The 23,136-nt window shown below is 43.6% G+C and overlaps 1 protein-coding gene across 2 annotated transcripts in view; it reads right to left on the reverse strand.

Annotated features, from left to right (window-relative positions):
* Nucleotides 1-846: 846 nt before the first annotated feature.
* SEPTIN11 (septin 11) overlaps nucleotides 847-23,136 on the reverse strand; it is a 91,587-nt gene continuing 69,297 nt past the window's right edge. Inside the window, exons 6-10 of one of the 2 annotated variants that reach the window (XM_007455414.1) lie at nucleotides 21,208-21,304; nucleotides 19,826-19,994; nucleotides 12,794-12,926; nucleotides 9,900-10,087; nucleotides 847-1,270 (exon numbers count right to left, since the gene is read on the reverse strand). In XM_007455414.1, the coding sequence (XP_007455476.1) occupies nucleotides 1,267-1,270; nucleotides 9,900-10,087; nucleotides 12,794-12,926; nucleotides 19,826-19,994; nucleotides 21,208-21,304 (591 nt within the window). In that variant the 3' untranslated portion in view covers nucleotides 847-1,266. Of the gene's footprint in view, nucleotides 1,271-5,296; nucleotides 6,440-9,899; nucleotides 10,088-12,793; nucleotides 12,927-19,825; nucleotides 19,995-21,207; nucleotides 21,305-23,136 lie in introns of those variants that run through there. The other variant, XM_007455413.1, reaches the window with a different exon arrangement.

Here is a 23,136-nt window from a genome sequence, read left to right on the forward strand (position 1 = left end):
TACCAAATGCAATTCACACCACCAATATCCACCTACTATGGGGCTAAAAAATGATGGAAATAAGCAGACTATTGACAAGTAATGAAATGAAAAGGTAACTTAAAATGTGTGTTCATGCCTTAAAATAGAAATGAATTTGAAAATTGCACCTTGACTACAAAAACTGCACCTAAGACGTGGCTGCTGATAAAATAGCCTGTCACAAACGAGTCAGCATTAGAACTCACAGACACAACTGGCAGAAGTGTGTGTGTTTGCATGTGGGTGTATTTTAAGTGATTTCCAGCAGATTTTTTTTTTTTTTTTTTTTTTTTTTTTTTTTTGTACAGTGGAGTAAGCCACCTGATCAGAACCAAAGTTAAGTTAATGTTGCTGTTGTCTGGGACAGGATATGTACTTGTCGGGGGTTTGTTTCCATGGTCCAGGACACAAAAACTCTGGACACAAGGTAAAGAAGAGCTTCGCAATAAATAAAAAGGCAGGGATGGGCCAGAAAGTTATTTTAAGTTACCTTTAAATATAAATTGAGTCCTAGAGGCAGAAAAGTCATCTACCTAACACTGGCACATTTTAAACACGATTAAGACTTGTAGGTCAAAATCCCAGTGACAGCACAGGGATTTTGTTTTTTTTTTTTTTTTTTTTTTTTTTTTTTTTGCAGACACAGTGGAGTAAGCCACCTGATCAGAACCAAAGTTAAGTTAATGTTGCTGTTGTCTGGGACAGGATATGTACTTGTCGGGGGTTTGTTTCCATGGTCCAGGACACAAAAACTCTGGACACAAGGTAAAGAAGAGCTTCGCAATAAATAAAAAGGCAGGGATGGGCCAGAAAGTTATTTTAAGTTACCTTTAAATATAAATTGAGTCCTAGAGGCAGAAAAGTCATCTACCTAACACTGGCACATTTTAAACACGATTAAGACTTGTAGGTCAAAATCCCAGTGACAGCACAGGGATTTTGTTGTTGTTGTTGTATCTGAGATGAGGAGAGCATCTTAAACAGAATTCTGTGACTTAAAACTTCATTTAAATTTCCCCTTGAGCTTAAAATTGGCATAATTTTGATACCAAAACTAAGTTTGAATAACCAATACATAAAACAGAACTGGCTAAGTAGGAAAAAATTTTTTTTTCCAAAACAGAATCCCAAACCCCAAAAACTTAGATGAGGGGTGCAGGTAACAGAAAAAGAGTCAAATAAAACAACAATGGTTCCTGAATTTAAAGGAAGGATGCCCACTTCTCTCTCTCAAGAGGCAGACGGTCAGCTGAAAAATAAAAACACTGTATCAATAGAACACTCCAAATTAAAAAAATGCAGCCATCTTTGTTCATGCAATATCAAATGTTTAGAAAAAAAATCCCAAACTTCAAAACAACCCATGAAGCTAACAAAAGGAAGGAAAATTGTTGCCCCGATCTTATGACCTGATTGACGGTTGAGGGTCCTGATAGGGCTGTTCAGAATGTCACTCATGGGACAGAGGTCTGGAGTTAACATGAGATCAAGTCTGTGGACCCTCAGATTAGGGTCCATGCTGTCTTCAGTCCGTGAGTTCTTGGGTCAGCAGCTTCAAGGACATGACAGCTAAGCAAGAGGATCCCAACACAGGGCTACCTTGGGTTTTGGCCCAAGTTCTCTGTTTCACTCAATTTCCTTTTAAGTAGTAGTATTAGGTATTAACTGTTTTTGGTGGTGATAAGTCACTTAAGTAACCACTATGGGCAGTGGTTTGTAAACAGACATTGACAAATACAAACAGCAGTGCAATATTTGACCCAGACTTTAAAAGAATAGGAGGCGATGGTGGAAATGAGGTAACTCTTCCCCAACACGTGTGAACAGACAGCTCCTGCTCTTCTAATGCTCTATGTCCATTAGGAGAGAGTAGGGCTTGTCAACAGCATGGTTACATAAAGAAGAAGCTACAGAAGAGAAAAAAGAAAGGTTCAGATTCAAATTTGATTCTTAAAAGGCTTAAAAAAAAAAAAAAAAAAAAGGAGCTTCTCTACAACAAACTGTGAAAGAACAGCGGTGTGTCAGTAAAGGGATGACGTCCTCAAGCCCAGCTGGGGGGTGAGCTGCAGCGCCAGCACCGGAGGCGCCTCGGCTGGGGCAGTGGGGCGCTAGTCAGGGTGGAAGGGGACGGGAGTCAGGGAGAAAGGGTGGCAGAGACAGTAATATGACGTACAGGACATCACGTGGCAAGCATCTTGGAGGAGCTGGTGCTGCCCAGATGGTAGCATTTGAAGTCCAGACAAGGTGGGAAAACATGAGACTCTTCCATCCCTATTTCTTTTATCCAATGTTATAAGCATGTGTACATTTGCATGTCAAACAGTGACTAAAAAGAACTCACAAAAGGGCACACAATGTTTGGGTAAAAATATATTTTCCCCCACTTTATGTCTTGGCACTAGTGATATATGCATAGATTACCTGTCCGCCACTCTCCTACCTTAACAGACACCAAATTACCAAGCAAGTTTGCTAAGTGATTACTTTCATACTTGAAAAAATGATATGCTTCACATTAATACAATTATTTTAGTTTTTTAAAAAAGACAAGTGTCTAACATGCAGTTTACATATATGACAATTCTGCATTAACACTGAAAGATTACACAACAGTTTTAAAAACACATTGGTTATTTTCAAACAGCAAAATGACAATGATCTACAACTACAGTTTAAGGCATATCAGCATATTTTAAAATTAAGAAATAGACAAAGTTCTAATGCTGTTCACAGCTTAATCTTCAACTTATTTAAAAAATTCCCTTCATACCTACATACAATCTAGACTTTGTACGTCATCATTTCCCCTAAAGAGTCATCACATATGTATCCTGTCAATGGAACCGAGACTTCTGGAAGCTGAGACTTGACAACTTCAGACACTTGCAAATGGGAAAAAGCAAAGGGATCTGAATGGACAGTTTTGGTAGGACCACACAGAGACAGTATGACATGGGTTGGTAACAGCTGAAAAACCCGATTCAACAGTTTGTATATGAAACACTTATGGATATGTCAAGAAAGTGAGGAAACCGAGTCTTTGTGAGGTGCACAAGATATGAAGTGTTACTGCTGGTGAGATCCCAAAGCAGAGAAGGAAGGTGAGTAACCTGTGCCCAGCATTTTGTTAAATGTTCCCCTGGTTGAGGTGCCCTTTCTGGACAAAACCTTGACCAATTAATAAAGAGCCTAAGTTGGGAAAACATAGTCTCTAAACTGCCAGTAAATTCTCCTAAGTGCTTCTCCATCACATCCTACCGCACTTACAACTGCTATGGGTATCTAAAGTCCAGAAGAAGCAAAAAGATGGTCATTATGGTTGAACAAAAGATGTGGGGAGAGGCCAGCAAGAGCTCGCCAAAAAAAAAAAGGTGATCCCTGCCAGTAGTTAGCACAAGGGAAAGACCATTAAACCAAGATCACCAAAAATTAAGCAATCATAAAGGGAGCCTAGCATAAAAAAAATTTTTTTCCTCTTGCTTTTTCTCTAGTGGAAGGTAGTAGTTTCTCATTCTAACTTTACTTACACAGTCAGAACCAAGGACCCTCTGGGAATTCCCTGGCAGTCCAGTGGTTAGGACTTCGCGCTCTCACTGCCGAGGACACAGGTTCAGTCCCTGGTCAGGGAACTAATATCCCACAAGCCGCGCGGTGCAGTCAAAAAACAAAAAACACCAAACCAAAACAAAAAACCTAGAAAAAAAAAATGAGACACTAAAAACCAAAAAAAAACCCAAGGACCCTCTAATATCCAATGAACCCACAATGCTGTGTAGAACAGACTGGGGTTAGTAATTTCTGACTTGCACACTGATACCAAGGAAAAGTCAAATCTCTGTGTTTCTTGTAAAAAAGATATAAATGTGAGCCATTTAAAATATATTTAGGTTTTTTGTTTGTTTTTTAAAAAAACAAATAGTACTCAAACCAATACCTCCCTACCCCCCTCCAGGGGAAAAAACAATCCATCTATCCCATTTGTTTCTCTAATTTTAAAAAGTCAAAAAAGGTCTCAAAGGTTTTTTACTGCCGTACTTACATGCAAAGGTGAAAGCACATCCAATTAGATTTGAGGGTATCATTTATTCCGTGCAGAGCCAAGGACTACTGTGAAAAAAGGCACAGATACAGAAAGAAGAGAGGGCAGCAACAACAAACCAAACAGGGCCAGGGAGCAGGGGCAGAAAAAAGTTCAGAAGCAATGCATTTTTTAAAAAAGCTTTTATATGTTTTCTTTGACTTTTTATTCCCTGACTCTCCATATGATTATTTTTCTGTGAAAAATTTAATGGGAAAAGAAAAATCAATCAATCAACAATCTTGGAATCAAAAAGTCAGCTGGATGCCTTTTGTGGCTAGGCTCACTTTAAAAAGGCTTTAGTGATGCATGTAAAATGAAAATTTTAAAGTGATGCATTTTTAGAATTTAGAAGTGTGTTTCCTGTTACAAGGCACGAAAATGCTCACACAAGCAATGGCTGGAACAAGCATACAACACAAGTATTCAAGCTTCTGTCTGGTGCACAGCATCTGAGCAAACTCAGCCCATGGTTAGAATCAGCATGCTGCCTAACAGCCAGCTTCAGACTAGAATCATTAAAAAAGCAAAAGCAAAAACAAAAACATTGGTCCAGTAGCTCCTAAGCCTGTCTTTATATCACTATTGCTGCTTCTGGTTTGCAGTTTGTATCCCAGCTTAGTTTCGGCTTCCATGAAACTGATTTCTTACTTTGCCTAATTAAGCCTAAATCAGTTCATGGACGACCATTCCTTCTGTCCCATAATAGTGTGGTTGAGGATAAAGAGAAGGGAAAAAAGTCTTCATTGGAATCAACTAGAGACTTATTAAAAAAAAAAAAAAAGTGTGTGTAAGTGTGTGTGTATTCTATCCTATTTGATTAATGTATGACTAGTGAAGGCCAAAAGGAAAATGCAGAGGTGAAGTATCAGGTTCATGAGAAATGTTATTCTTTCAAGTAAGAGACAGGAGACTACGGAGTTAGAGAGAAAGCTGCGAGTATCTTGTTATTAGAGGGGGGGAAAAAATCAAGGAAATGAAAGGATAAGCCTCAAAAAGGAAAAGTACAGAAAAGAAATTAGATATGCCCTTTTCCATACAAATTTGGCATGTAGTCTATGTCCTGCCATATGGTTAAGTCCTAACCCTTGTGGATGGGGCACTGGGCCTTAAACGCAAAGAGCAGGTAGAGCTAGACTTCGTGAAGGAAAAGGTGAGGAAATTCCTTCAAGACAACTGGATTTGAAAGACCAGCTGTTCTAGTCCATCATGCCTTTACTGCAAATATCAAAAAGAGACTATGCAAGGAAACTGGATGTGAAGCTGAATTTCTGCTCTCTTGACTTGTGGGTTGCTATTATGTTCCTTCCCATTTCTACTTTAAGTTGACAAGGCCCCCCTCAAACTTGTGCTGCAGATGATACAGTTTATAACAGGTTTTCTATTTTAAATATTGCTGGAAAATTTCTCCTCATAATTATTGAAAACTGTTATTAGAAGCACTCGATACCCTGGAATCAGTCATTAGGGCCTCCTCCTCTCTCAGCCTACTGAGAGTAGATTTAGGTGTGTTTATGAAAAGACTGGATCTTGTAAGTGGTAAGCAGGTTGTGGAAAGCCCATCATCCTTAGTAGATTCTTCTACTAAACAAGGTCGTGTGATCTGTGAGAGGGCCATGGTTGCCCTGATACAAGGGAGCAGACTCATCATTTTCTTATTACAACCCCACTTGGCCAGGATTTGAGACACAGGGGTTCAGACACATTTTTAAAGCCATAAGAAGAGACAGTCAGTCTGAACAGACCCACAACCCAGGCCAAATGATGTTGTTATAGTAATAAAAAAAATCCACGCAAGGGTAAAAGTCAGGTAAAGCTTACCCACCGTCCTGCCTACATACAAAGCTACCTTGGTTCGGGGCAGGTGTGGAGAAGAGACAGAGGGAGTTCAGGGCCTTTTGCGTCATGGAGACGAATAATCAAGAACAAGTTGTCATGGCTATTCAGGTTTATAGTCAGCTGCTGAGGCGGTGAAAAGTTTTCCTGTCAGACGTACATGTAGCAATTTAGCCTCCTTCCCTTGGTCCAAAGCAACATAAAAGTAACAGAACAGGCATGCTTCCTGCTGCCACTCTGAACAGGCATAAAAGGCAAATCATTTGCTTTCCAGAAACAAAGTCCGGCTGCACATAGCTTTTGCTGTTATCCCCTTGTTCTATCATTTTCCACCACCAAACAACACTCAGCAAAATGAGTTAATAGTTATATGGTGTCTGGGAAAGGGAAAAAAATAAAAATAAAACAAAATAAAAGGACACAGATGGCAGAGATACAATATTACTGCAAAAGCAGGTGAATGCGGACCATCCTTGGCTTGCCAGGCTTTATGTGAAGCTTGCACTGCAAGTTAAAAAACAAAACAAAAAAGTTAGAAATAATAATAAATTAAAAGAAGGAAAATTAGGAGTGCCAGCACCAGCATTTGGTGATGGTGAATGCTCATGCAATGATTATGGAATTGACAGAAATTAAAACCAAAAATTTGAGTAAGCTATTCTACATGACAAGCAAAAGCAAAATTTTAATATTGAATTAAAGAACACGTGGTTAGTTTCCATTTGCAGGTAATTCAGAATTCATGAGTGACTTCTTGAAACCACTACATGTTCTAGTGAAAGGATTTGCTGTTTGACTTTCATCTTCTCAAATAACACAAAACCATTATCTATTAGATTTGGGTATCACATCGGTACTGAATATACAATAAATGTCTTTCAACAATTAACTTGGGGATTGGAATATAGTGGGTGGAGGACATGCTATTAATCTACTTGGGAGGGAAAAAAAAAAAAAAGGACAATCATTATATGGTTACAGCTAAAGCAATGCCCGGAGCCTTCCCCCTCCTAGGTATAAAGCAATGCCAAGTCCAAGATTCACATGTCTAATCTGAGGCAAGTCCAAAACATGCAACTTCATTCCTTAGGAAGAATCAAAATATTATTTTAAAAGAGAAAAGATGAGTGGATGACTGTGTAAACTATAGTTATCAGATGCCAGGTACCGTTTTAAAATGATAGATTTTTAAAACTTTGTTTTTGGAATGGATTCATACACTGCTGGCTGGCAACTGTGCAAAGTTTTCAGAAAAGATGAACGCTGAACAACTACCGAACGACTTACCCTCGGGCACTCCCACCACTGAGGTGTAGCCGCAAACAAGGAAAGTGACTTGGTGGCCAGAGATGGCAGGAGGCGGGGGTCCAGCTAATGGCAGTGCCAGGGTTAGTTCTACCTTGTCTGTAATCTTAGGAAATGTTATATGCTCTCATGCCACTAACAGGTCAAGGAGACGCACAAAGCCTTACCTACGTTAAAGAGGGAGCGTGTCATTAGAATAGAAAAAACGGAATTTAAAACTATTAGAAAAACGAAGTGAAGCTCTGAGGTGGAAGCATGGCAGGTGAATCAATACGCGTCTCTTTTTAAACTCTCTCCCTGGAGCAGCTCCTAAGCGGCAGGTGTGGCGACTCCAGCCTCTCCTCCAGCTACACGAGGAGGAAAGAGCCTCCCATTTATTTTCCAAGTACTGTTCTGGTTACCCTGACTACTGTCTGTCTGTGGTCCTCTCTAACCAAAACTCTCCACTGGCAGCAAGGGAAGTGATTTTTTTTTTTTTTTTTTAAACTTTGACACTTCAGGCCTCCAACTGGCAACTGCTTTCACTGTTCAAATGGGAAAGTGTGGAAAAGCTTAAGAACACAGAAGTTACCGAAAAGTACGCGCCCTCGTCAGGCACAAAATCTGGTGACTACTGCTCACCAAATTAAGTCTAATTCCATTAATAATAAATGAGAATGTATAAATAAGGCTAAAATAGAATTCGCACACACTTCACATAAACGTGAAATGCATTATACACTGCTAAAGCCCAAGGCTGGGAAGAAAATAACCTAAAATGTCCTATAGGAAAAGAAAAACCTCCTTGCACGGAGAAGTCTGTTATTAGATACTTTTTTAAATGGAGGCACAATACTGGTCAGCTCTCGGAATTTTTATTGCTTAAAGGCACATCCAGTATACATGAAATATCCTTGGAACATTGCTGGTCTTCTATAAACATTTTAAGTTCTGAAACATGTACCTTTACGCACTTTAGTGCTTCAGGGTAAGAAAAACTGGACTTTGGGTTTCCTAAACCGTGAGTCAGCAGCTTTTTCCTGTTTCATTCATGCCTATAGATGTGTACACACACACACACACACACACACACACACCACCTGTTTTTATCCTGGGTTAGTTTGGATCAACAAGGAATGATGCCAAATGGCTTTTGTTTTGTCTTCCCTGGAAGAGTCACTAATTTCTGAATCCTCATGGGGAACGTCACCATTAGTGACCGATGCCCTCCCAACATGTGTAGCTACAAAGTGCTTTCTTGAACTGGATTATAATCTAGGCAGTTGTTACTCTCAGAATTAATCTAGCATAACTAAATTTTCGGCCCCTGGAGTCCTCTGACCACGTGGGTCTGTACCAACCCCATTTAAATCACAGCTCACCTATACCAACTACTTTCTACTGCTTAGAAAATCTGCTGGCTCCCCTGCTCTCTTCATACATTTCCTGCTGGCTCAAAGCTTGGAAAGTCAAGGTTTGCAAAGCAGAATTTCAAACTTTCTCTGTACGTCACTGTAGCAGTGCATTTTGGTTTCTACCACAGGAAACGTAACCAGATTCCTCAGGGACAAGTCTGCACGTTCACTCAGATTAAGTGAACACCACTATCGAGCTCACTCCCCTGGGATAGGACTCGATTACTGTGCAGGCTCAATCCTATCTGCCATATACGTCTAAGAATGTAATTCTTTGCCTACTCCAGTACCAACATTTTTATTGTTTACTTAGTTGTCAGCCTTTGCCCTAGAACCTTAGCAATGGATGAAGAGCAGGAATCCTGAAACACACCCTCAGAGGACCACACCTTAAACGGACAAAGCAGGGTGGCATCCATGGGCTCACCACCCAGCTAGCACTAAGGTTTTCTTCAAAGGTATCTTACTGACCACTGTGCTTACTGTCAAACCAATAGTAATTGTCATAAAATGGCACCCTCTGGTCTTTCAGGTGATTTGATGTAAAGCTTCAAATCACAGCGGAATTTCAAGGAAGGCCCCAATCTCCCACTGGATTCAGGCCGCTGCTACTGGAGTATCACAGGAAGCGACAACTCAAAAGCAGAATCTGACCCTTTGGCACATTAAATCAAGGCCATATTTTAAAAAAATTTTGTGCGGGTACAGGTGTGTCTTGAGAATTGGTGGAGGTGTCTTAACGGGCATTTTGATCCCATTTTCACAATAAAACGATTCGTCTTGTGGAATTTAGAGGGAAAACTAGTGGCCACTAGTAGTTCTTCCAAATCTTTCATTTTGGGGACAAGACTTTCAGTGACTGGCTTCTTAAGCCTTCCAACAGAGAACAGGAAAACAATTCTAACAATCGTAACTTTAGAATGCTCTTTATCAAGAGCCATGAGGATTGTCTCCAGAGAGTAGTGAAGAGAAATGCACCGTCTTCTCAAGAGTCCTAGTGTTGGTGCAGAAGATACTACTGGAGATGACAGGTTACTCCAGTCCTGACTGGTTGATCGTGTGGTCAAGTTTTATAAATTAGTGTCTGTGTACCCTTTAGAAATACTTTAGAAACCTTTGTCATCTCCCCTGCACTGTAGAGAAAATTCTTGCTTTTATCTTTCTGGTAACAGACCAGTTTCCAGTCTGTAAATGGGAAAAGTAGAGACATGCAAGAGGAATAAATTGTTAGAGGGCCCCGCTGCATGGGGGTGACACCCGCTTACTTTTTCTTATCCTTGTCTTTCTTGGTTTGCTGGGCCCCAGACTGCTGGGCCTGGGACTGTAGCAACTGAGCTGCCGCCTTCTTCTTCTGGAAGTTGTTCACCTCCTCCTCCAGTTCCTTCTTCTTGTCTTCCACTTTCTTCTTCTCTTCTTGGTGCGTCCGCTTTAGGAGGTCGAACTTCTCGTGGAGCTGCAGAGAAGAGGAGGACGACAAGCTTGGTGGAGGGAATGGGACGCTTGCTGGAGTAAGGCCACCTGCATCCGTTCAGAAGCAGAACGCGTGTGTGCCGCTGCCTGTGCTTTAGTTACACGAGCGAGGTACCGTCTGGTGCTGAGCCAGGCCGAGGTGGTGAAAAGTGTAGGGACACACTGTTGAAACTTGGACCCCTTAGCACTAAGGGGAACCTCTGTGCACTTTTTCCGATAATAAAATACGTGTTCATTGTAAAAAGCATAAAGAAGAAAATAAAAATTATCCATGCTCCTAACAAGAAACTCACCCTAGTGGTAAGAAAAGTTCTTTACTTCTGGTCCTTTTTTGAAAAGTATAATCTATATTTACTTAGAGACTTACACAGTGACTACAGATATATGTATCCATACTATATTCAAATAAGAAGAGTATGTGGAGAAATTTTTGGCACTTGACAAACTGAATTTAGAAAATTATCACAATGCAGAAACAAAAACTGGAAGGGGGCTTCCCTGGTGGCGCAGTGGTTAAGACTCCACTTGCCAATGCAGGGGACACGGGTTCAAGCCCTGGTCCAGAAAGATCCCACATGCCGCGGAGCAACTAAGCCCGTGTGCCACAACTACTGGGCCTGTGCTCTAGAGCCCGCGAGCCACAACTACTGAGCCCGCACGCCTAGAGCCCGTGCGCCACAACTACTGAGCCTGCACTCTAGAGCCCGTGCTCTGCAACAAGAGAAGCCACTGCAAGGAGAAGCCCACGCACTGCAACGAAGAGTAGCCCCTGCTAGCCACAACTAGAGAAAGCCTGCGCACAGCAACGAAGACCCAACGCAGCCAAAAATAAAGAAATAAATTTATATTAAAAAAAAAAACTGGGAGGGAGGGAGGGAGGGAGGGGGAAAATCCTTACTATTTAGATAATTCTAGAATTTTTACCTAGCATTCAACTTGATACTTAAAGCCAACAGCAAATAAGGCTCAACTTTCCTTTCTCTGCAGCAAAACTAGGGTGAGTATGTAGCTATTTAAATAACCTCTAAGTTTCTTATTATCTACCATCAAAGGCAAACCTATTTCTTGCTCTCATTGGGGTGACTGTTACAGCAGAAATCCATGGGGCCTGATACCAATTGATGTTTGCTCAGATAAACTCTTATAAATTTTAATGTGACTCAGTTTATCTTTTTTTTTTTTTTTTTTTTAAATTTTTGGCCACGCTGCACAGCATGTGGGATCTTATTTCCCTGACCAGGGATCGAACCTGTGCCCCCTTGCAGTGGAAGCGCGGATTCTTAACCACTGGACCACCAGGGAAGTCCCTCAGTTTATCTCTTAACAGGGTAAAATGAGTAATACTCATTGAGCTATATCAGCTAAAGAATTAATTGGGTCATTTTAAAATCTGAAGAGAATTGACTTTTTAATTCTGAACTCTGCTAAAACTGTATCTTATTATAATGAAAATATTACTTAAAATGAGATCAAATTACTACTCATCATAATGTGAAATAATCTGTACACCTGAAAATATTCATTGTTATTTCATTTTATAATATTTTATGCACACGTTTAGCTGTGTATTTAGGGTATTACATATAAGAAACAAATATAAGTAAAAAGGATGCATTTACATTTAATCAAGTGACCTTAAAAGTTTCCACACTTCATTAATCTAATGGCAACTAAATTAAGTTCTTGGTTTAATTTAAATAATGGGTACATTATAATGAAATATACATTCATCTGTGCAGTTTTAGGCAGATTCTGTGTGCTTAAAATATTTTAAAGTGATAATTTAATTGTGTGTCTCTGTGCTTAATTATTAGAAATAACTTTGTTCCATATCAAAAGTGATACACCGGGCTTCCCTGATGGCGCAGTGGTTTAGAGTCCGCCTGCCAATGCAGGGGACACGGGTTCGTGCCTGGGTCTGGGAGGATCCCACATGCTGCGGAGCGGCTGGGGCCCTGAGCCATGGCCGCTGCGCCTGCGCGTCCCGAGCCTGTGCTCCACAATGGGGGAGGGCACAACCGGGAGAGGGCCGGGGAGGCCCACGTACCCAAAAAAAAAAAAAAAAAAAGTGATACACCAAAAACTATACTTTGTGTTTCAAGCAACTTCTCAAAATAAAACTCAAATAATCAATAAACACTTCTTTAGAAATAAAAAAGGAATCCAAGGTAACCTCTAGGATGCAGCTACCCTGGGCTGGGCGTGGGGAACTAGAGTCAGCGGGACACTGGAGCCAGGGGTGTGCATCCCAGAGGGAAGCCAGAGCACAGACACGGCGGACGGAGCCCGTCCCCCATCAGACAGGGGCAAAGGGCCCTCCACTGTTTAGCTCACTGAGTTGACTGGTAGACTGAGACAATAATGGTCCCAGAGTTGCAAATCTTACATTTCATCACTTGTAAATTGATGAAATATGGAGTTACAAGGAATGTGGGATCAGGTCTGGAAACCTAAGTTCTAGCTTTAGTCTTGGCTTTGCTACTAACTAGGTATGTGACTGCATAAATAACTTAAGCTTTATGACACTCAGTGTTACCATCTGTGAAATGGGGATAAGACTGGCTGCCCTACTCTTTGTACCAGGTTAGTTAGGCCCCTCGTGTGATAGAATATATGTAGCAAGTGCTTAAAGCAGCACGAAGGCCTGTCTCGTCTGTGTCTCCCCCAGACGCAAGGACAGATGGCTTACCTCTTTCTCTGCCTCTTTAAGTTCAGCTTCTTTCTCCTTCACTCTCATGACAAACATCTGTCTCATTTCTTCTTCTTTCTTCTGAAGTTCTCCCAGAAATTCATTCCTTTTTGCTTCGTATGTCTCCTGAAGACTATTCAAAAGCCACAAACCAAGGACCGTGTCATGAAGTTGCATGATAAATTTCAGTCCAGACAATTCCTACCCAGCCACTTCCTCAAAATAAATAAGGCTGCCAACTCACCAGGTTCAAGGACACACAAAATGGCACCATCTTCTTTTTAGTTATGTGGCGATCAGAAAGACAAGCACATCAGGAACCAGAGATGAGGCAATAAGTACAGTGTAGCACTAATGGGATGTCTCTTACTGGCCAAGCTGTATGCTACATACATTCACACAGGGGAAGCCTGGGCTGGCCAGTATCTCCCAGTTCAGTACCACGTAGATACTGAAGACGTGATTTAGAGTTTTAGAAGATGGAAGGGGTGTAGAGAGAGAAATGCATCGGCACTGGAGCCAGACAGATCCACCAGGGTTGGTTTTGGGTTCACAGCAATTTACTGACTGATCTTGGGAAGGGCATGGCCTCTCAGCCTCAGTGTGCTCTGAATACAGTGCCTTCCAGGGCCCATGATTTCGGGAGATAAATGTGGGCAGAGTGAGTAAAGCATTTGAGATAACATCGGTGCTTAATAAATGTTACCCCTGCACTCGTCTTCCTCCAGCCCCCAATTTAGAAAACAGACTCAGTGAACCATCTAAAGAGACAATGGTGTATCTAAAGGTATTACAGAAAATTGCTGCTCTTCAAGTGGTATTAACAATTGTAAATAGAGCAGGGAGGGGTTTGATTTTTATTTTAAACCTTATCCTCCCCCTGACAGTCTACAGAACTTGGGGCCCAATATTTTAAAGCAAAGGCCATCACTCAGTTTTACCTCCAAGTCAGAAGAGATACATTTACAGAAAAATCACCTTCGGTAACACAACTTAGAAAAAAATCAGACACCCACACCCACACTTACACAAACAGAGATACATTTGCCGGTAATTGCTCTCTCTCTCTCTCTCCCTTGCAGTTTCCCTAGAACAAGGGTTGTTACAGTTACACAAGTCTGCAGCAGGATTATCCACTTTTACCCAGGGACCAAATTCATCCAAAGTGCTGATTCCAAAATGACGAGCGCCTGTGGATGAGCCCAGGCTCCATGCAGAGCCACCCCAGCATTCACACTTGTCCATGTAGAAGGAGGAGGAGGACATTCAGGTGGTGGAGGGGCGTGTGCATGTGGATATATGTTTATAAAGAGCAGCATACTTACAAAATGCATTAATTAGGATTGTTTATACTTCTATAATCAATGCTCTTATTGGTTGCTGAACAATCAGTTCTCCTGCCCTCAAGAGTGTCAACACTGCCTGGGTAATGGACAATCACGAGTTTGGAGTTTCTGGAGGTATATTTGGCTTTCACATTATCTCAGGAGACAAAAGCAAGTTTGGCCGACATTAGTGTTGGCTAATATTAATAGCAATATTTGGACTTGAAATTTAAGCTATATAGCCACAGAGATAGAGAGATGCATGGATAATGAAACTATAAAATAATTCATGAGTTTAATTTTGCTTGTTAGCTTCTAATAAACTCTTTATCACTATCATTTGTGTCAGAATGGCCAAAGGCAGAAGATGACTTGCCCCTGCTATGAAATTTTGGGGGAACCCAGTTTTTGTTGATTTTAAGATAATGAATCCATCTTCCTCTTCTTTAACAAGCAGTGGAACACCTAGTATAGAAACACTACCAAGAAACATGACCCAAAGTGTGTTCCAGAGATCGCTAGTTTCAAGAAATCTTCAAAAGTGGGGTTCCCAAGCCAAAAGAACAAAAGGAAAATGCAACGTGTGACCTCCCTTTAGGAGAGCCACAGTGCACAGTGGCTCCCAAGCCCTGCAGCACGTCAGGGTCGCCTGGGCATGTGTTACTGGACTTTTCTGAGCACAGTTTCCTAACTCCACTCCTGGAGATGCTGACTCAGGATGTCAGGCGAAGGCAAAAGTAATCTGTATTTTTAAAACGCTTCCAGGTGACTTGATGTAACTAGTCTGCCAACCACTGCTTGTCTTAAGTGCTCTGAAAAGTCCCTCAATTAAAAAAACAAAACAAAACAAAACCTGTTTAAGTTGATTCATTTAGAGCCAAATTTGTTTAACTGCGGAAACTTTTGTTAAGTGACCCACAGAGAGAAGGTCCTTTGGGTAACGCTACTGAGACCTCTCAGCATGACTCGACCTGATCCAGTCCCAACCACAACCTAGCTTAGGCTCCAGTTTCTGGAGATCCATTTTCAAACTATGGGTCATGACCCAATCAAGGGTTTTAACCAGTATGTTAAAAGAAAAAGTTTAGAGAACAGGATAGAAGAAACCGGAATGCAGTGCAAACTCTAAGAGCAGGTATCACTTCATGATATGTGTATATTGGATCACGATGCAGAACACATTTGATAGTGAAGGTTGCAGCCCAAAGCTGGGAAAGCGCATGTTCTAGAGAAAGGTTAAGGAGCAATGTTGCCACCAGCCAGATGGCCTCAACACATGCTGCTTATTAGATGGCTGCATCTGGGGATAGGAACCAGCTTTGCAACTCTGACACTGGAAATCATAAGCAACGTATGAGGAAGAAATCATAAACCCCCCACTCCAAGGAGTCACCTGCAGTAGGTTTCTTAGCAATGCAGTCACAGATCCTACTCCCTGGGCACCTGCAGAAATCCACATGTGAGTGAGAGACACCAGACACCCTCCCCTATGCTTCCAGCCAGTGAAAACAAGTCCAGAACGAACTGCATCTATAGTACCCTCTCAGATACCTAAAGTGATGATACCTTTTGCAATTTCTAGCTCTTCCAACTTAATTTTTAATTGTAGTTATTAACACCCTTTTCCAAGTGAGAAGTGAACAATTTTTCCATGAGGGTTTGGGCTGGTTTGAAGCTGAGGCTTTTATCTTCTCATTCTCTTCTAACAGCTTTTGGGAGAGGCAGGCTTTGCTCATGGAGGTCAAGGGAAGGGAAGACGAGCACTGACACTCCAGTTCATCGTGCACTCCGGTAATTCACATAGCACAGCTGTCTCCCTGTTACGTCTCCCGGACCACCCGGTGGGGGGCAGGCCAGAGCACCGCACGTCACCGGGGTTTACGGAGGAACTTACACACGCAAATGTGTTATCCTTACAACAACGCAGTGAGGTAGCTATTATTATCACCTCCCATTTTATACATGGAGAAACTCGGACACAGAGGGGCTTAGTAACCTGTGCAGGTCACACAGTGAAGAAATGACAGAGCTGGGATTTTCAGCTGGGCCACCTAGCTCAGGTGGGAGCCCCACCTCCCAAGGCTGGGGAAGTGAGGCCTCCATGCTCCTAAAAATGAATGGTCTCATGGGCCTGAAAACTTTGCGATTTCTTGAGAGAGGGGCAGTAAAGGAGCACTTTTTGTGACCTGACAGGTAGAGTCAAGGAGAAGGTGGTGCTTTGAGGTGAGGACGGAGTGTTAGGAAGAGGGCGGTGGCATCTCAGGAGACAAGCAGCAGCGACAAGACCCATTCCCGCCCCCATCTTCCCTCAATGCCAGCCAGAAAGGGGCCAGGGTCTGGGGGACCTGGGTCCAGGGAAGGCATGGGTGCTCTGGCTGGGGTGAGGCATGAGCTCTGAGGCTGCAGGGCAGCAGGTGGGAAAGATGCGCACAAGAAAAAGCAGGTTGACACCTGGACATATACACGTGTAGTGACAGAGAGAAAGATTCTACCTCAAGACAAGAGAGACATGGGCAGGTTGAAGGAAAGCACCAGGGACAGGTTCAGCTTTTGTGCCCGGGACGTACCTCCAAGGCTTAAATGCGGCCTGTTCCTGTGCTCGCCCAGCTTCTGGTTTGGTTTTACACGGTGTCATATATTCAGGGGAGCTCCCACTTACGGGCCTCGGCTTTAGAGGCCACTCTCTGCTTTATAAACACATGGTAGAAACACAAGTGGCACCCAGAGGGCAAGTGGTGGACACAGGGTGCCCAGAGGGGAGGACGGACTTCACTGTACACCGTGAAGGGATCCTCTATCTACTTTGAGTATATAAAAGCCTTGAGTCCTTCACTGATAACTCCTCCAAGCTCACCTTAAATTCACAGGGAAAAAAAGTCTTCTATGAGCATCCAGGCATGATGACTTTGAAATGGGAAATCCCTTAAATTAACTGTGGCTTTTGCTTTTCCTTAACTGTGTCATCATTCACGCAGGTCCCCTCCTGCGCCCTCAGTGTCAGGCTCACAGGAAGTGCTGGGTAGGCTGGAAACTCCTCCAAGGGAGAGGCTGGGCCCTTTGTAAAGCAGTGGTTTCCAAGGAGAGGAAAACCAAGTTTATTTCACCTTGCTATCTGCCAAGACATGTGATTCAAAGCCAACTTTCATGTTCCAAATGATCCTGCCTACACCAAGAGGGCCACCTGAGGTTGAATGAGTAGGTTTCTAAGAGGAGAAACTATTTCCAGGGTTCCCAGGAACTGAGACGATAGAAGGTGTTTATTTTTAGAAGGTCTACTTTTCTGTTTCTTATTTTCTTATACAGGGAAAAGAGTAAAGGCCTTGGTTTTATATATATAATATATTTATATATAAAATATTTACATTTACAAAATATATTTTATATAAAATATATTTCCCTCCTTTTCATCCTCAAAAAGGAACCCTCAGGCCAGTAGAAAAGGAACCAAATGGGGAGGGGATAGGTGTGAATAAAGCACATTCTCTACAAGTCAGGCCTCAGCGACGTCCACCACGGGTCCTGAAGCCCCTGGGGACGGGGAGGCCAGAGCAGTGAGCTGGATCCAGCTCTGCCAGGCCTTGCAGGACCTGCTGGACCCACCCAGCAACCCTCGTCCTGGCGGCAGCTACCCTGGCCTTGCAGGAGAAACTGTAACTCAAACGCAGAGACACAGGCAGCAGCAGGAAATCCTCACCAGCCCTGGTTCCTGGGAACCAGGAACCCCAGTTGGTCCAGATGGTGGAAGGTTAGTGAAGGGGCCTGCATCACAGACTCCAAATTCCAGAGCTGAAAAAAACACAGCTGTGCTGAATGGTTCTTAACATTTGGGGAGGTAAATTACCTCTAACAGATTTAAGAAACAGTCACATGCATTCTAACTTCTGCTGGCAGCTCAGGGCTCCAAGAGATGATCTAGGCCGCAGGGCTGGCAAATTACAGCCCGAGGGCAAACTCTGGCCCTGCCTGTTTTTGTAAATACGTTTTTATTGGAACACAGCCACTCCTGTTCTTTCACGTTAGGGTCTCTGGCTGCTTTCACACTACAAGGGTGGGGTTGAATCACTGGGACAGAGACTACATGGTCCACAGAGCCTAGAGCATTTCCTCTGTGGCACATTCTGGAAAAAGTCCTCCTACTAGATCTGACTGTCCCCTGATCTAGCCCAGCTCCTCGCTCTACAGATGAAGAACCTAAGGCCCAGACAGGTTAAGGAGTTGGGTAGTAGGAGGGTCAAGACTTGAACCCACACTGCTGCCCCTTCGCCCTTCAACACCGCCTGGGTTTGAACGAGGGCGGAGGGCACATGGGTTCCATTTTTACTGTGGTTCCTTTTGTTTCATCTCTATGCATGGGTGAAAAAAAAAACAAAAAAAAACCTCTATGAAAAAATAAAGATAGTCTCTGTTACACAAAAACCATTCTCCTCAGGCTTAATAACCAGAGAGTAGGCTTGATTGTGTAGGGGCTATTTTTTGGTCAATGCATTTCAAGGTTCAATCCCCTAAACTTGTGTATACAAAAGGGCATCCTCTACCCTGCCTCAGAAAGCACATTTCATGTGAATGATGAGGGCCAATTTTTACAAGCCCCTAGAGCAGGACTAAATGATGCAAACTTAGCTAGAAGCTAACTTTTTGGTTAGAAGCCCTCTGTCTGGGGTCTCCATTTGTTCTCACCAGCACATTCCACAGGAGCACTCCACTGGGAGACCAGTCCAGACTTCACCAAACTAAAGAGACTCGAAGAAAATAACCTCCCTGCCGCTTCAATGGCAGCTCAGATCCAGCGGAGGGAGTCCACTGGCACTGCACACAGGCTGCCTCAGGCACCGCGGCCAGCCGCTCCTAGACATTTGAGTGGGAGTCCAGGCCAGCCACAAAAGAGGAGGAAAACAGTCTTCTCCAAGGAACCGTGGCCCCCGATCAGTACAGGCGCCAAGCACAGACACACCTCACATCACCTCAACTCAGATCCCCGTGAAGCAATCCTCTCCTGTACCAGGTGGCGGCAAACCTTCCTCTGGCGGTTCACCAAGCCTGGAGTGGCCCCGGCACTCTGCCCCCACCGACCCTTGCCCACCACTGGGCTCTAACAGGGCCTGGCCTTTGCAGGGCCACTAATTCTATGTCAACTTCGATATTCTCCCCTCCACGTTCTGCCTCTTCCTCTCCATCCATCAGCGGTGTGGGAAAATACACAGCAAGTGTTCTGGAAGTTGTTTCCTTCAGTACTCATTCGTGTCGTTAGAATTGTACTGGTTCGCTGGAACCTAGTAAGAGCACGTCAGAAAGTAGGAGACGTGGCAAGTTAAACCTATTTGGCAAAAATGAACGGGACACACTGTAGTGAGCATCCACACCTTTGTAAATGTCTGGACCAGGTTCTGTGCCTCTGTGAGTATAACGGTTAAGAACAGAGGTTCAAAACTCACACCTGTCACTTCCTACTTGGGCAGGCTGTTTACACTTGCAGTGCCTTCGTTTCCTCATCTGTAAAATGAGGATGCAATAATGACATCAGCTACATCGGGTACTCTAGATGATACAAATAAAGCGGTTATCGCAATGCCCGGCAATCCGTGCTACTAATCTGCCCCCGCCAGGTCCCTCCACCATCCATATATCAATCCAACAAGCATTTCTGCGATACGCCAGCACGCCACTCACACCGCTGCCTGGGGGGCCTGACTGCCAGGTGCCCACATACCTGAAGGGCTTGCTGTCAGGGTCGGTGTCCTTGAACCCCATCTCTTCGAGCTTACAGCGCCGATACAGCTCATAATGGCGGGTGTGAGTCTGTTCTCGCAAATCTTCCATGTTCACGCGGATCAACATCTCCCGAAGTTTCACAAAATCACAGTGGTTTTCATTCTCAACTGTGGGAGATGGGGAAGAAAGCGGGGAGGGCTCTCAGCAGCGATGTCACTAAAATCTGAAGTGATCTTTCTAAGACGTAGTTACCGTTGCCCCTGAAATCTCGGAGGCCTCAAGGTCGCCTGAAGATCCTTCACTGGATCCTCCTCACACCCCTACAAAGACAGGATTTCTGACAGCAGGGACCATGATGGCTGATGAGGAGGGTGACTGCTGAGGGCAGGGCACCGTGGGAGGAGCTTTGCCAATACTGTCTTGACTCTTGGTAGCAGTTCTGCCTAGCAGGATTCCCAGATGCACAGCGTGGCTTTGATGAGCAGGCTGACCTCCCAGACAGAGGCAGCAGAGTCTATATTCAGACCCCGTCACCTCTGGCTCCAAAGCCAGGCCGATTTCCACCCCTCCGTGCTGTCGGCACCTGTACAAGGCAGTTTTTTGTATCATCTCCTTTAATTTTATCAACAACACTATGAAGCAAGTTTTTCTATTGTAGAGAATTTGGGAAGATTGATAAAAAACCGTAATTTTCCTGCATATCTCAAAGGTACTGTGCTTTCTCATGTCTCACAGATTTATTGCCTTTACTCAGAACAAAGGAAACGGAGGACTGATATATCGTAAGCCAATGAGGGAACTTTCTGCAGCCACCCTACTTAATCCATAGCATTGGACGTCCCTCCTTCACAACACACAAGGGTTGGTAATAGAATCTGAGACCTTGCCCATCAAAGTGACATAGGAACTGTCTTCAGGTTAGAGATTGTGGTCATGTCCCACAACACTTGTTCTCAGATATTTACTGAGAAGACAATTTCCAAACAAAACAAAACAAAAAAAAAGACAATTTTTCCAGAGATAATGGAGAAACAAGTATCCTCTTGTTCGCAAGAAGCTTTTTGCAGCTTTCTTATTCTTTGCTGATGAAGAACTCATTCAAACTCCCAGGGAAGATCTCTCTTCCAACAGGAATTTATACGAAATTCCCCACACAACACAGTATTCTTGGGGGGCTGCCTCACCGGCACTAGGGCTCTGCAGCCACTTCTCTCCATTGCTTCCCAGCCTCCCTGCTTCTTTCTGGCCTCCACGACTGCCAGGTGTCAAACCCTGCCACCCCCTTCCACCTGCCCATGTCAAGGACCTGCCCAAACCCAGCGGGGACACCCACCCTGGGGGTGACACACGAGGAAGCCCTTCCCCGCGGTGCGCACGTACCCTGCACCACACCCCAGGGGTACTGCCTGGCCTTTGCCATCTTGTTGCCAATCTTCACCTCCTCGGTGCTGCCGACCACTGCGAAGGGGAGGTGGACCTGCCAGCGACACAAGGACAGAGAGCGGTTACCCTCCCCGAGCTGCAAACACACGGTCTCCTCCCCCCGCCGGCCTCTGCTCAGGGCAAGAGAAAAGGGCGAGGGAGGGCAGAAGAGCGAGGGGCTCAGCAGTTCAGTGGGGTTGGCCTTCGTGTATCCGACACCCTCTACAACCAGATACCAAGTATCTAACATGAGCTGGACTCAGGGGGAAACTAGGAGTCTCTGCGATTATATGGTAAGTGTGGGATGTCCACTGCCTGAGACTAGCCACCCGGTCTACGTGGTTATTGAGCACTTGAAATGAGGCTTGTAAAATGAAGAAAATTTAAATTTTATTTACTTTTAATTAAGTTACATTTAAAGGGAAGCAGTGTGAAATATTTTCCCATCAATTATCACTTTATTGTTTCAGTAGGACTGCATTTCACTTTGCTTCAAACTCAGATCTTCTTAAAAAAAAAAAAAAGCAGAGCCAGTTTTGTTAACGTAGATGCAAACATGAAGGAAACTTATCTTTTTGGTACTTACTTCATATTGAAAAACTTTTAAATATGTTAGCAGTAAGTTAGGTATGCGTCCAAGTTGGGATGTATGTAATTATAAACTATACATTGGGGGAATTCCCTAGCAGTCCAGTGGTTAGAACTCGACACTTTCACGGCCAGCGACTGGATTAAATCCCTGGCTGGGGAACTAAGATCCCACAAGTCACGTGGTATGACAAAAAAAGAATACACACACACACACACACACACACACACACAGAGGACTTCAAAGCCCTGCTATGGAAACATCTCATTAATAATTTTTATATTGGTTACATGTTGAAATGATATTTTTGATATACTGGGTTAAATAAGTTCTTAAAATTAATTTTATGTTGCTTTCTACTTTTTAAAAATGTGGCTACTGGGACTTCCCTGGTGGCGCAGTGGTTGAGAGTCCGCCTGTCGATGCAGGGGACACGGCTTCGAGCCCTGCTCTGGGAAGACCCCACATGCCGCAGAGCGACTGGGCCTCTGAGCCACAACTACTGAGCCTGCGCATCCGGAGCCTGTGCTCCGCAACAAGAGAGGCCGCGATAGTGAGAGGCCCGCGTACCGCGATGAAGAGTGGCCCCCGCTCGCCGCAACTAGAGAAAGCCCTCACACAGAAACGAAGACCCAACACAGCCAAAAATAAATAAATAAATAAATAAATTTATTAAAAAAAAAAAATGTGGCTACTGGAAAATTTAAATTACTTGTGTGGCTCATATTTCTACTGAACAGCACTGCTTTAGACAGTTGATCATTGCACAAAATTCAAGCCAAATATACTTCAGCTCAAATTATGGGCTCAAGCCTTGCACCCCCAACTTACCTTGAGCAGAGATACTATTCAAGACAACTGGCTGTGCCATGTTGGTTTATTTGGTAACTCTGGCTACATTCCGGGGAGAAAACAGTAATTCTATCTTTCTTCTATTAGCACGTGAGAATAACATCTGCAATGGCTGCTCTGAGAATTATTATTTAGGGCTCCCTGACCCAGTGCTCTTCCACTACAGATACACTGAGACAGACAAGAGTGTTTTAAAGCCAGATCCTCTCCCAGAGCTTGGCAAAATCCTCAGCCCAGGCCGCCCAACTGGTATTTGGTCTGGCGCTCCAGATACTTATATTTTCTAGTTCATCTCACACTCTGTAGGAAGGAAAGAAAGCACATTCTCTTTTTCAGCATCTGGAACTGAAATGTGGTTCCCTGGAGCTGAGGGGTAATAGGACCCTTCCAGCCCACGTTCTGCTGTGCCGACCCAGGGAACTGCTCCCTCCACTCGACCTGAAGGA

The sequence above is a fragment of the Lipotes vexillifer genome, unplaced genomic scaffold, assembly GCF_000442215.2.
Source record: "Lipotes vexillifer unplaced genomic scaffold, Lipotes_vexillifer_v1.1 scaffold749, whole genome shotgun sequence".
Taxonomy (NCBI): domain Eukaryota; kingdom Metazoa; phylum Chordata; class Mammalia; order Artiodactyla; family Lipotidae; genus Lipotes; species Lipotes vexillifer.